This window comes from Mytilus galloprovincialis, chromosome 2, assembly GCF_965363235.1.
Source record: "Mytilus galloprovincialis chromosome 2, xbMytGall1.hap1.1, whole genome shotgun sequence".
NCBI classification, from domain to species: domain Eukaryota; kingdom Metazoa; phylum Mollusca; class Bivalvia; order Mytilida; family Mytilidae; genus Mytilus; species Mytilus galloprovincialis.
Genome location: NC_134839.1, coordinates 100,132,794 through 100,144,953, shown reverse-complemented (window position 1 = coordinate 100,144,953; position 12,160 = coordinate 100,132,794). Strand labels below are relative to the sequence as shown.

Sequence of the window (12,160 nt, the reverse complement as noted above, 5' to 3'; positions counted from 1 at the left end):
TGATATGTTTTATCCGCGATGGAATTCTAATCTATTTTTAATTTTTACATTGAAGATTAATATTGTTATTTTTTATCTTATGACCTCTCTTGTGGTTTCTGGTTCTGAAAAAAAAATAAACAGTCTTCATAAATCAAAATTTGGTACCAATAAAGATGTTTTTCCGGCATCCGCAACAAATGGAAGTTTTTAACGACCTTGACTGGCTATACAGACCTCTGATGAAATCAGCACCAATTTTAAGTCAATTCGGCATCCAATAACATATGATATGATATATATATAGACCATTCTAAAAATATATAAATGATCTTTCTATTTTAGTTATTTTTAAAACATTTGGGGTTGGATTTTAATATGGGATTAACCGCATTTTTAAAGTATAAAGTATATAAAGTGTATAAACTCGACCAATTCCAAACAAATAAAAGTCTTTGGGACTTTTATGATATGTTTCAAACTTTGTGAGTGACTTGGTCCAGCTTATACACCAATAAATTCCTTTAAAAAAAGGCGTTAAATGACATTATGGCACCATTTTTTAAAAAGAGGACAAACAATTATAAATCTTGCAGATCTAACATTTGTGATAATAAACCTTGGTTCAACGCCCAGTGTAAAGACCTTCATCGCCGCTATATAAACTGTTTAAATATATTTAATAGGCTGAAATCGCAACTAAACCATAGTAATTTAATCCGAGCGAAAAAGGACTATAAAACACTAGAACGTCGCTTGAAACGAGAGTATATGCGCACTGAAGGAAACATGCTAGACATAATGAGACTTACAAACCCTAAATTATTCTACAAGAAATTTAAAAGGAAAGCGTCCTCTAAACATGCTGTACCATTAAAGTTGTTCCATGAACATTTTAAGTCATTGTGCTCATCAGACACAGATGCTGTACTGGACGACAGCCAATTTCATGATACTGATGGTGAATGCGTCTATGAGGAACTTGATAGAGAAATTACAGAAAATGACATTTTGAAAATGTTATTGAATACAAAGATGTGTTTATGCCTGTATTACTGTACATTTTTAATGGAATTTTACAGTCCGGAATTTTCCCTACAGATTGGGCTAAAGCCATACTTATACCTATATTCAAGAAGGGTAGTGTGCTTGATCCGAACAACTACAGAGGGATTAGCTTAGTCAGTAATTTTGGAAAGTTATTTACGTCCGTTCTTAATCAACGTTTGATAGACTGGTCGGAAACGTTTGATATTGTGACCGATGCCCAGTTCGGCTTTCGTCCCGGTCTGGGTACAGTAGATGCTATTTTTGCTCTTACATCATTAATTTTCAAATCCTTCTCAGCCAAAAATCGTTTTTATTGTTGTTTTGTAGACTACACGAAAGCTTTTGACACTGTTCAAAGAAATATGTTATGGTATAAACTATCAAAAATTGGTATACAAGGTAAATTTTTAATGGTTATCAAAGCAATGTATTCTAATGTCTCTTCTTGTGTAAGTGTTGATGGGTTCAACTCTGTTTATTTTTCTAATGAAGTAGGTTTGATGCAAGGTGAAGTATTATCACCGATATTTTTTTCTATGTATGTCAATGATTGTGAAATGGCTTTTATAAATAGTGACTCTATTCCTTATGAGATGAAGGAATTAAATTTATTTTTACTAATGTACGCTGACGATATGGTTATTTTTTCAGAAACTGTATCTGGATTACAAACATTACTTGGATACTTTGTATGATTATACCTCCAAATGGTCACTTAGTGTGAATATAGCAAAAACGAAAATTGTTGTTTTTAGAAAGGGTGGAAAAATACATGACAATGAGAAATGGTATTATAATAACCAGGAAATAGAAGTTGTAGATAAGTTTAGTTATCTTGGTATTTTGTTAAATTTTAATGGTAAATATAATGTGTTACAGCAGAAACTCTCAGAACAGGGTAGAAAAGCTGTGTTTGCCTTAAGGAGAAATGTAAAAGATATATATTTGAATTTTGTAACTTTACTTTCGCTTTTTGATACTTATATAAACAGTGTACTGTGTTATGGTTGTGAAATTTGGGGCGCTCACAAGGCCCCAGCTATAGAAAGGATACATCTGGGCTATTGTAAAAATATTATGAAAGTAAAAAGCTCTACTAGTAATGTCATGGTGTACTACGAGCTAGGTAGATTGCCATTATTGCATACCAGAAAATGTCGAATTTTTAAATACTGGTTTAAGCTGTTATGTACTACAAACTGTATTTTGAAAAACTGTTACTGTTTTTTATATGACGATTTACAAAAATGTCCAAATAATAAGACAAATTGGTTGTATTTTATTAAAAATGAGTTGCTCAGTATAGGTTTAGGTGATATTTGGTATAATCAAGGTTTATTTTTAGATAGTAAGCTCTCCAGTAGTTTTTACTTGATAATTAAACAACGCCTGTTTGATTGTCTGAAGCAAGATTTTGACAGCCAAATGAATAATTTAGTGAAATGTACAAGTTATAGATATATGGTTCAAAATTTTTGTTTACAAAATTATTTATGTTAACCAATACCAGTTATTTATAAGACATGTATTACCAAAATAAGACTTATTAGTCATGATTTAGCTATAGAATGTGGTCGCTATTCTGCAATTCCAAGAAGTAATAGACTATGTAGTTTTTGTAAAAATGACATTGAAGATGAGATGCATTTTATTTTAAAATGTCCTACTTATCAAGGTCTTAGATCTTATTTTATAAAACCATATTATTGGAGAAAACCTTCTATGTATAAATATATACAATTAATGAGTTCTAATAATCTTAGAGAATTGTGTAATTTGGGTAAATTTATATTTCGTGCACAAAAATTAAGATCTAACATGATGTAATATGTGTAACACATTACCTTCTGCTATCTATGTATACTTTGTGTAGTTTATATGTTGTATGCCTATAGTTGTTATGACTTTGGTAAATAAAGATATACTAATTAATCCTTCATGATAATTCTTGGAAATTGGAATCAGAGAAATTTGACTAGGTGCACATAGAGGCGCTTGACACATGAACTTTGACTCTGGAGGCTCACAAATCAAATAGTTTTGCTTTCATATTTTGCATGTTTTTTTGTTTTTTTGTTTTTTTGTTTTCATTTTTATTTGGTAGTATTTGCATGATGCTGCATGATTTTTTATGTGATAGTCGGTTAAAGAGCTCACCAGAGCTCATGTTTTGCTTATTATTATGTATATCATATGCCGACTCTAAATGAAATTTACTTACTTACTTACTTACTTAGGTGCCGATTTGACAAGATGCCGATTTAACCAGATGCCGATTTGACTAGAATTAGGGACATATATGTCTCTGCTAGAATTAATTGTTCTAACTTGAAAATAATTTTTGCATAATTCTTTTTTTTAATATTTGATATTTTGGCTCGTAAATAAATCATTCCTCTACATCTAAATCCATTCCGTTTAATGCTCTTTCAATTTATATTTTAAAGTTTATCGCAGTCAGTGATGCAAAAGTTGTGATAAATACCAAGGATTTGTATAGTAAACATATTATACAAATCCTTACGATCTTATAAATACCTAAATCTAGTCGAGGTTATCTTTAATGTGTTTTTTGTTGTTGAGAAAAAAAAAATAGCATGTTTTAGACCCATAATCATATTGCAGCTCAATTAAAGCTTTGTGATGTATATATACTGATAAAAAAAACTGCTGATTTAATAAATCCTACAATAAAGAAGAATTATATTTTAAAGAATCTTTTAAAATCTTTTTGATGAGATTGGACAGGACATTGAAGTGCAGAACGCATTACAAGGGCAATGTAGCCGAACACATCATCAAAAGCTTAACCACAATGATCAAACCAATATCTGATGAAAGCACGTGAATGGCCACTAGTAGTCCGAATGATCTTCAACAGTGGCTTCTATATCTGTTTAGAAACCTTCCCTACTTTCTGTGTATACCTATGTCAAGTCTTGAGAAAACTGATAAGTTTAAGGAAGCGACAAAAACTACGACTGTTGTTATTTGGAGAAAGATTAAATGCAGCAGTCAACAAACCAATTATGCAATTCGTTATAACGATTTTGATTTGCTATCCTAAATTACAAAAAAAAATGTGATCTGTTATAACGATTTCCACCAATTCGTTATCACAAATTTAATCTGTTATAACAAATCATACAATCATGATAACGAATTTAAATCGTGGTTTCGAATTTAAATTATGTTTTTGGAAGGTCCTAAATGGGCTTCTGTAAATAACGCAAATGTGTTACGCCCATGATAACTATAGTATTTCCCGTATTAGGATTTATGACGTTATAAAATGCGTACGGACAAAGCTAGGCGGTAAGAGACATTTCTATAATTTATTTAGACCTGCAAGGGAAAACATTGTAAAATATCAATATATTAAGATAGGTGACTGCACTTTTTTCCACGGTCTTTTCAAAATAATATTTAAAAAAAAGTGGTCCAGTCAACTTTATAATCCTCGGAAGATGACAGTAGATTCAGAGAAATATGAGATAAGTAGCCCGCTGACATTGCGGAAGACCCATTCGTGGCCTACGGCTGTTGTCTGCTCTTTGGTTCGGATTGTTGTCTCTCTGACAAATTCCTCTTTTCCATAATCAATTTTATTCCTTTCTGGTATTCAATATACGACTTTCGTAAATTAATGAAGGCAAACATTCGTAAAGGTTCCGTGGAACCTGAGACTACTATAACACAGTGTTATAGTAGTCTCAGGTGGAACCCAGTATCTCGCCTCCTTTTGTTGTAAGTCGCAGGGTCAACAGAAATGGGGAATACATTATAAAAATTATAAAAAAAATATTCTTTAGATAATATCTGTTGATTGTTAGATGCTTTTGTCCAAGTTTGGTAAAATCCAGGACGGTTTGTGAATCTAATACCCTGGTAAATGTTTTAAAAACTTTAACTGCAGACTGTATGTAATGTTAACTGGAAGAAAACCTAAGTCCATCTATTAGTAATATATAGGGGAAAAAATGATTTGGTGTTTTTTACAAAATTTCCTTCTAGATACCAGCTTTTGATCATAAACTAGTTTCTGTCTGATACAAATCCAGTATAGCTTAAGAAAATTATTAAAATTAAAACTTTAATCACAGATTGAATGTGAAGGGCCTTCTTTTACATAAATTGCTATACTAAACTATTCTTAACCCAAACCATACCCTAACCCATACCTAAACCTAACACTAGCCCTAATCCTAAAACCTAACCATAACCTAAAACATACCCTAACCTAACCATAACCATGAATAAACCTTGAGTATAGGGACCCTTAAAGTAAAAGAAGGCCAATATATCCCTGGTTTTAAATAGTTTTTATAAGTAAAATTTAAAGTTAATTAGGGAAAACATACACACAAAATAAAAACTAAGTAATAACAAATACTACTAGATCATACAATTTCAAGGAATTCCGGTAACGTTATATCAGAGACTAGTACGGTCCTGTCTAGAAATAAAGGACTCAATTTATCATATTTCCTTGTGTGTGTTTACTGGTTTCCTGTTCAGACCATAACATCTACAGGTTCTGCTAATAAAATCGACATCGAGGGAAGCATACCAATTCTATAAACAAGGTCCTATAAACAAGGTCAAGGGTCGAGTTACATCATCAAAAGGTTGCTAATTTATTAGGATTAAGTATCTATAGAAATGTTTTTTTCTATATCCTTGTTTACATTCTTTATTCGTGCACTTATCAGCAATGTATGGAAGGTAAATATTAAGGTTTGCAGTTTACATGGCCATCTAAACATTGGTAAACATCACACTTTATCTTCAAGATAATCTTGTGCGTAAAAGACAAACCTGTGCATCTGGAAAAGATTTAAGGCATGACAGCGCCAATATAGAACAAATGTATGCATTTTGCATATTATATTTTGTTATTCTCATTTTGAAATTCATTTTTTAAAAAGCCTTATAAAAATTATATATATATGTTGGCTTTTGCCGTTTTGGCACATAGTCGAAGGCTATATTATATAATCTCATAATCTGTATAAACTAGTAAAGGCACACTTCATCACTTCCACTACTATCAGTCTATCATAATAAAGTGTATACAAAATTTACTCATACATTGACTTGAACTAATTCAAACAGAATTTTAACTGATAGCGCAATACCACAAAATCAATAGCACTATACCATTAAACATGTTAAAGTGTTATGAATACTGAATTTCCAATCCAAATATGATGATATCATGGCATGCATTTCTAACAAAAAATTCAATTCATAAACTTTTAATCATTACTGTTAATCATAGTTTAGGGAGCTACCATTTGATTTTTATGGGGGGGGGGGGGGGGGGGGGGCTAGGATGGAAAATTTTGTCCTGCATTTTTTTTAGCTGTAATCTCTGTCCTGCCTTTTTATTTTTCACTCTAATCGGTCCTGCCTTTTTTTTTTTTAGTTTATCCTGACTTTTTTTACCTAAATTGTCGTCCTGACTTTTTTTGTTTTGCAAGTGTCACATCCTGCTTTTTTTTTTTACTCAAAACTCCTGTCCTGCCTATTTTTTTCAAATTTCATCCTAGCCCCCCCATAAAAATCAAATGGTAGCTCCCTTATATCCTGGTGAAATGTAAATTAAAAGCAAGCGGATAAGAAAAAATGTATTAATATCAATATATTTTCATTCTAAATAAGACATTTTCCTAACCATGCACTTTTTAACTTTCCTTGTTTTGATTCTGTTGTCCCATGAACTCGCCATTCCCTCAGTGAGTCTGCTGCTTTATTGATTTGTATATATATGTACTAGTCCAAATAATTATGACGTCTGGCAAGGCTATTTTAATTTTTTTCTTGGATGCCTTCCTACAATCAATCAATTACCTGCTATGTTTACATTTCAGATAAAATGATCCAATGTAGATCTATACAAGTTATTTCTCTGTACAGAAAATTACTCAGGAAGGGGAGATCACTTCAGTTTACTGACAAAGATTACTATTTCCAAAGAATTCGTTCAGAGTTTGAGAAAAATAAAACCTTAAAAAGGAAGGAAGATATTCAGAGATGTATTGAGGTAATTTAAAAATGCAAATCATATTCATTTGGCATCCAACTTTTCATATTGATATTCCTTCGCAGTAGGTTTTTTCATCATTCAAAAAACCTATGGGAGTTCAAAAATCAGTTCTTTTTCGTGATGTATTTACATTGTTCCTGATACATGTATATAAATGCAAATTTTGGGTAAGATTGTTCTGGTAATTACATGCTTGCTGCACTAAAATTGTGAAGGGTTGTTACTGCAATCCAAGTCCAGGTCAAACCAAAATCCTGAATACAATGCATTGGTATTTGCCTCTTTTTAGCAAAGTACACAACACAGATTGGCCTTTTCATAATTTGGGTTGGATGATCATGGACTGTCTTTCTGGAAACTGTTACTATATGTGAACAAGAACATTTAAAAATCAGGCTAAGCAATGTTGGCCATCTAGAACAAATTTAAAGCAGCAAAAAAGATAGAAGGTTTTGTACCATTAAAACATTTCATTCCACTGCAGTTGTTTGCACCTGTCCTAAGTCAGGAATCTGAAGTTCATAAGTGTTTCTCGTTTTTTCGTTTTTATATAGATTAGACTGTTGGTTTTCCTGTTTGAATGTTTTAACACTAGTAATTTTTGGGGCTCTTTATAGCTTGCTGTTCGGTGTGAGACAAAGTTCTGTGTTGAAGGCCGTACCATGACCTAAAACGGTTTACTTTTATAAATGTTACTTGGATGGAGAGTTGTCTCATTGGCACTCATACCACATCTTCCAATATCTATTAACAACATGTTCTTATCCTGATCTGCATGTTATATTTGTCATTGAACCAATCGATCTCTATTTTTGGTAAGCAGCTATTTGTCTAAATCTCAATGAAAATTGTGTGTTCTTTGCATAAATGGAAGCAAAATAAGTATTCCATTTAAGCTGTGATGTAAATTTCTGAAGGTTACTACAAATTTGTCTCTTCTGGAGCTTGGTGTATAGTTTCATACATTTGTAGTTCAACCTTTTTAAAAATTCAAAACTGAAAGTCGTGAAATGGTTTATTTCTTTCTAAAAATTTATGGCCTTAGTGCATTAAACAGGTAACTTTTATAATCCTTTGTATGCTGAACTTTTTTTATATATTTTCAGAAAGGACAAGTTTTTCTTGAAAGAAATGCGTTAGTTTAAAAAGACAAATTTAGCTAAAAAAGACATTAAAATGCACAATCCAGATCTCCACGCTGACTTAATATTGGCGATACAAAGTGGAGATAACTCTGTTGTGAAATCTATATTGGATATTGGATGTGACCAAGTAGCTCTTGATTCTGCTTTGTGCTGGGCAAGCCGTTATGGGAACATTGAAGTTGTTCAGAGTTTATTACTGAATGGCGCTAACCCAAATGCCCGAGTCTGGGGAGGATTCACCCCACTTTTATGGGCTGCTATGTTTTCACCCAACGTTAATCTCTTATCTGTATTGATAGAAGCTGGCAGCAATGTAAACTGTTTTTCAAATAAACGTCGACAAACACCATTGCATGCTGCTGCTATCAGGGGAGATAATCTAATGACCTCAATGCTTTTGGAATCTGGTGCCAATGTGGATGCTCAAGATTACATGTACAAGACACCTCTTCTTCATGCTGTATTGAAAAACATTCCATCTTGTGTTAAAATACTTCTGCACCATAACTGTAATGTTAACATGAGTGGATGGTTTAACGGGACAAGTGTGTCACCACTGATACAGTCATTAATTCAGAACCAGTTGGAAACCACCAAAATGCTTATTCTAGCAGGTGCAAAGTTCAGCAAAGAAGCTATATACCAAACATACACTATCAATCAGTATTACCATACAGCTGAAAGCTTTCACTTTGATGTAAGACCAGTTTTTCTTCAGCAACAATGTAGAATCTGTATTCGTAGTTTACTCAAACCTAAATTTATTGAAAAATTGAATCAAATACCCTTGCCAACATTAATAAAAGAATTTCTGAGCCTAGAGGAATTGAAATATATTTGATTGCATGTTTTTTTTTTTATTTGACATCAATTGTTTGATTTATATATTAAGAAAAGATTCAGAGTTGAATAGAAAGTTATCAATATATATATATAAATACAACTGTATATTTGTTTTGACTACCAATTATACATTTTTTTGTAATACCAATGTAAACGTAGCTCTCATTTCGATGTACAAAATGTTTATTTATACAAAATTATACATACATATGTATAATTTGTCAAACACAAAGACAAGGTAGGCTGCTAGTGTAACTTCTGTTACAATATATATATTTGCTTCTTCAACAATAAATGGGCTATATCAACAATATTGCATACATCTTTGGCTCGTTGAAATAATAAGTGGAATTAAAAAATTATGCACTTTATTTTATTTTTTAAACACTACGGAATGGATTCTTTCAAACTTAGTAAACATATGTATAGGAAGCAGTCCAAGCACACAACATTGTTGAAAACCTTTCTCAAAAATGTCTTAATCTCTTCAACTTGCCAAATTAAATTCCATATATTTAAAAACATTTAGAAATGTTGTTGACCAAAGGTGTATGTAAATTTTTATAAAATCTGTTACATAGCCCATTTATAACTGTATCTTGTCTCAGATACTGGTGACAGTGCATTAAGAATTTAGAGGAATTTTAACTCATTTTTCATTCAAATGCATTTTTGTTTTATATTATGAAATAATTAATATTCTTTTTTGAGAAATAATTTCTTTAACCAAATTGTGCTCTGTAATTTTAGTGTGATTTTGGTGAGTCTCCACTATTTTAAAATAATATGTTACTATATATACAATATAGTTAATTCAGTTATGTGATATACCATTATGTGTTGGTCTTGTTATTTTTGTTTGATTAAAAGACATTTCCATTTTGTTTTATTTTATATATTTAAATTTGTTTAATCAGACCACAGAAAAACTTCTTTGCTGAAATGCAAATTGAGTTTTCACCAAGAAATTGACATTAAAGTTTCATAATTATACTTTTCAAAAAAGGGACAACTTTTATTTCTTAATGGATGACTTTTTATTTGATCTATTTTTAATTCTAATATAACATGTTCCTTTCTCTTTGTGAATAAACCCATGCTCTAAATCCAATAAAATTTCTTTGCACATGCATATATTGACTACTGCAGAATAATGAATTTTATCAAATAAGCATGCATTTAATATATTTAATTAACTTAAAACACTTCCACACTCTTAAATGATGCACATGTTGTTACTGATTCATTTATTATGACTGTAATGTGTTGCAAATGGAAATTGACATATTTGACCTAGATACATTGTACGACAGCTGTTAATGCTGGCTGTTCAAACTCCTCCCTCTGAAAAATCACATTGCCAGTCGTTTGCCTTTTTACAAATGAAAAAGGGAGGTTCAGTGAAGAGCTTACACAAACACTGTACACTTATATACATCGGACATAAATATTATTTTAGCCCTCACTATCACTCGTGCAAAAATAATCACGAATATAATGCCTACCCATGTTAAAACAAATAAAGTATAGCTTCCATCAATTATCTCTTAATTTGACTTATCAATAATAGACCAAACTGATAATCCAAACTTATTAAGCCATCTTTCTGTTTCTATTAGGAAAAAAAACAGCTAAATACATACTATCTGCTTCTTGGCACAATATTATGGTTTTTATATGACTGCAAAAATTTTTTGGTCATATATTGGAATCACGTTGGCCGAAGACTTTTGGTTTTCACACTATAACTTTAGTATAAGTCTATAGAAATCTATGAAATTTAAACACAAGGTTTATGACCACAAAAGGAAGGTTGGGATTGCTTTTGGGAGTTTTAGTCCCAACAGTTTAGGAATTAGGGGCCAAAAAAGGGCCCAAATAAGCATTATTCTTGGTTTTCGCACAATAACTTTAGTATAAGTAAATAGAAATCAATGAAATTTAAACACAAGGTTTATGACCACCAAAGAAAGGTTTGGATTGATTTTGGAAGGTATGGTTCCAATAGTTTAGGAATTAGGGACCAAAAAAGGGCCCAAATAAGCATTATTCTTGGTTTTCGCACAATAACTTTAGTATAAGTAAATAGAAATCTATGAAATTTAACACAGTGTTTATGACCACAAAAGGAAGTTTGGGATTGATTTTGGGAGTTTTGGTCCCAACATTTTAGAAATTAGGGGCCAAAAAGGGCCCAAATAAGCATTTTCTTGGTTTTCGCACTATAACTTTAAGTAAATAGAAATCTATGAAATTTTGACACAAGGTTTATGACCACAAAAAGGAAGGTTGGGATTGATTTTGGAAGGTTTGGTGCCAACAGTTTAGGAATTAGGGGCCAAAAAAGGGCCCAAATAAGCATTATTCTTGGTTTTCGCACAATAACTTTAGTTTAAGTAAATAGAAATCTATGAAATTTAAACACAAGGTTTATAACCATAAAAGGAAGGTTGGGATTGATTTCGGGAGTTTTGGCCCAACGAATTAGGGGCCAAAAGGGGCCAAAATTAAACTTTGTTTGATTTCATCAAAAATTGAACTATTTGGGTTCTTTGATATACCGAATCTAACCGTGTATATTTAGATTTTTAATTTTTGGTCCTGTTTTCAAATTGGTCTACATTAAGGTCCAAAGGGTCCAAAATTAAACTAAGTTTGATTTTAACAAAAATTGAATTCTTGGGGTTCTTTGATATGCTGAATCTAAACATGTACTTAGTTTTTTTTAATATGGGCCCAGTTTTCAAGTTGGTCCAATTCGGGGTCCAAAATTGAACTTTATTTGATTTCATCAAAAAATGAATTCTTGGGGTTCTTTGATATGATTAATCTAACCATGTATTTAGATTTTGGATATTGGAATACCACAAAGCGTTGGTAAGAATTGTCTTTGGGAGTTATGACTCAACCCGTTAAGGAATAAGGTGCAAAAAAGGGGGGAAAAGGGTTTCCAGGTTAATGGACAATTACTTAAGTACAAAACATAATTTAAAAGCAGTGAAAGGTTGGTAATTGACACTCATTTTAATATCTCACCTAAACTGCTCTAAATTATGTATATTGAAAATTTGTCAAAAACTTTATTATTAATAAA

At 31.5% G+C, this 12,160-nt stretch overlaps 1 protein-coding gene across 1 annotated transcript; it reads left to right on the top strand.

The window, feature by feature from the left end:
- Nucleotides 1-6,934: 6,934 nt before the first annotated feature.
- On the top strand, nucleotides 6,935-9,950 carry LOC143065113 (putative ankyrin repeat protein YahD). Its single transcript, XM_076238470.1, has 2 exons — nucleotides 6,935-7,075; nucleotides 8,185-9,950. The coding sequence occupies exon 2, from the start codon at nucleotides 8,255-8,257 to the stop codon at nucleotides 9,062-9,064; it is 810 nt and encodes a 269-aa protein (XP_076094585.1). The 5' UTR covers nucleotides 6,935-7,075; nucleotides 8,185-8,254; the 3' UTR covers nucleotides 9,065-9,950.
- Nucleotides 9,951-12,160: the final 2,210 nt, after the last annotated feature.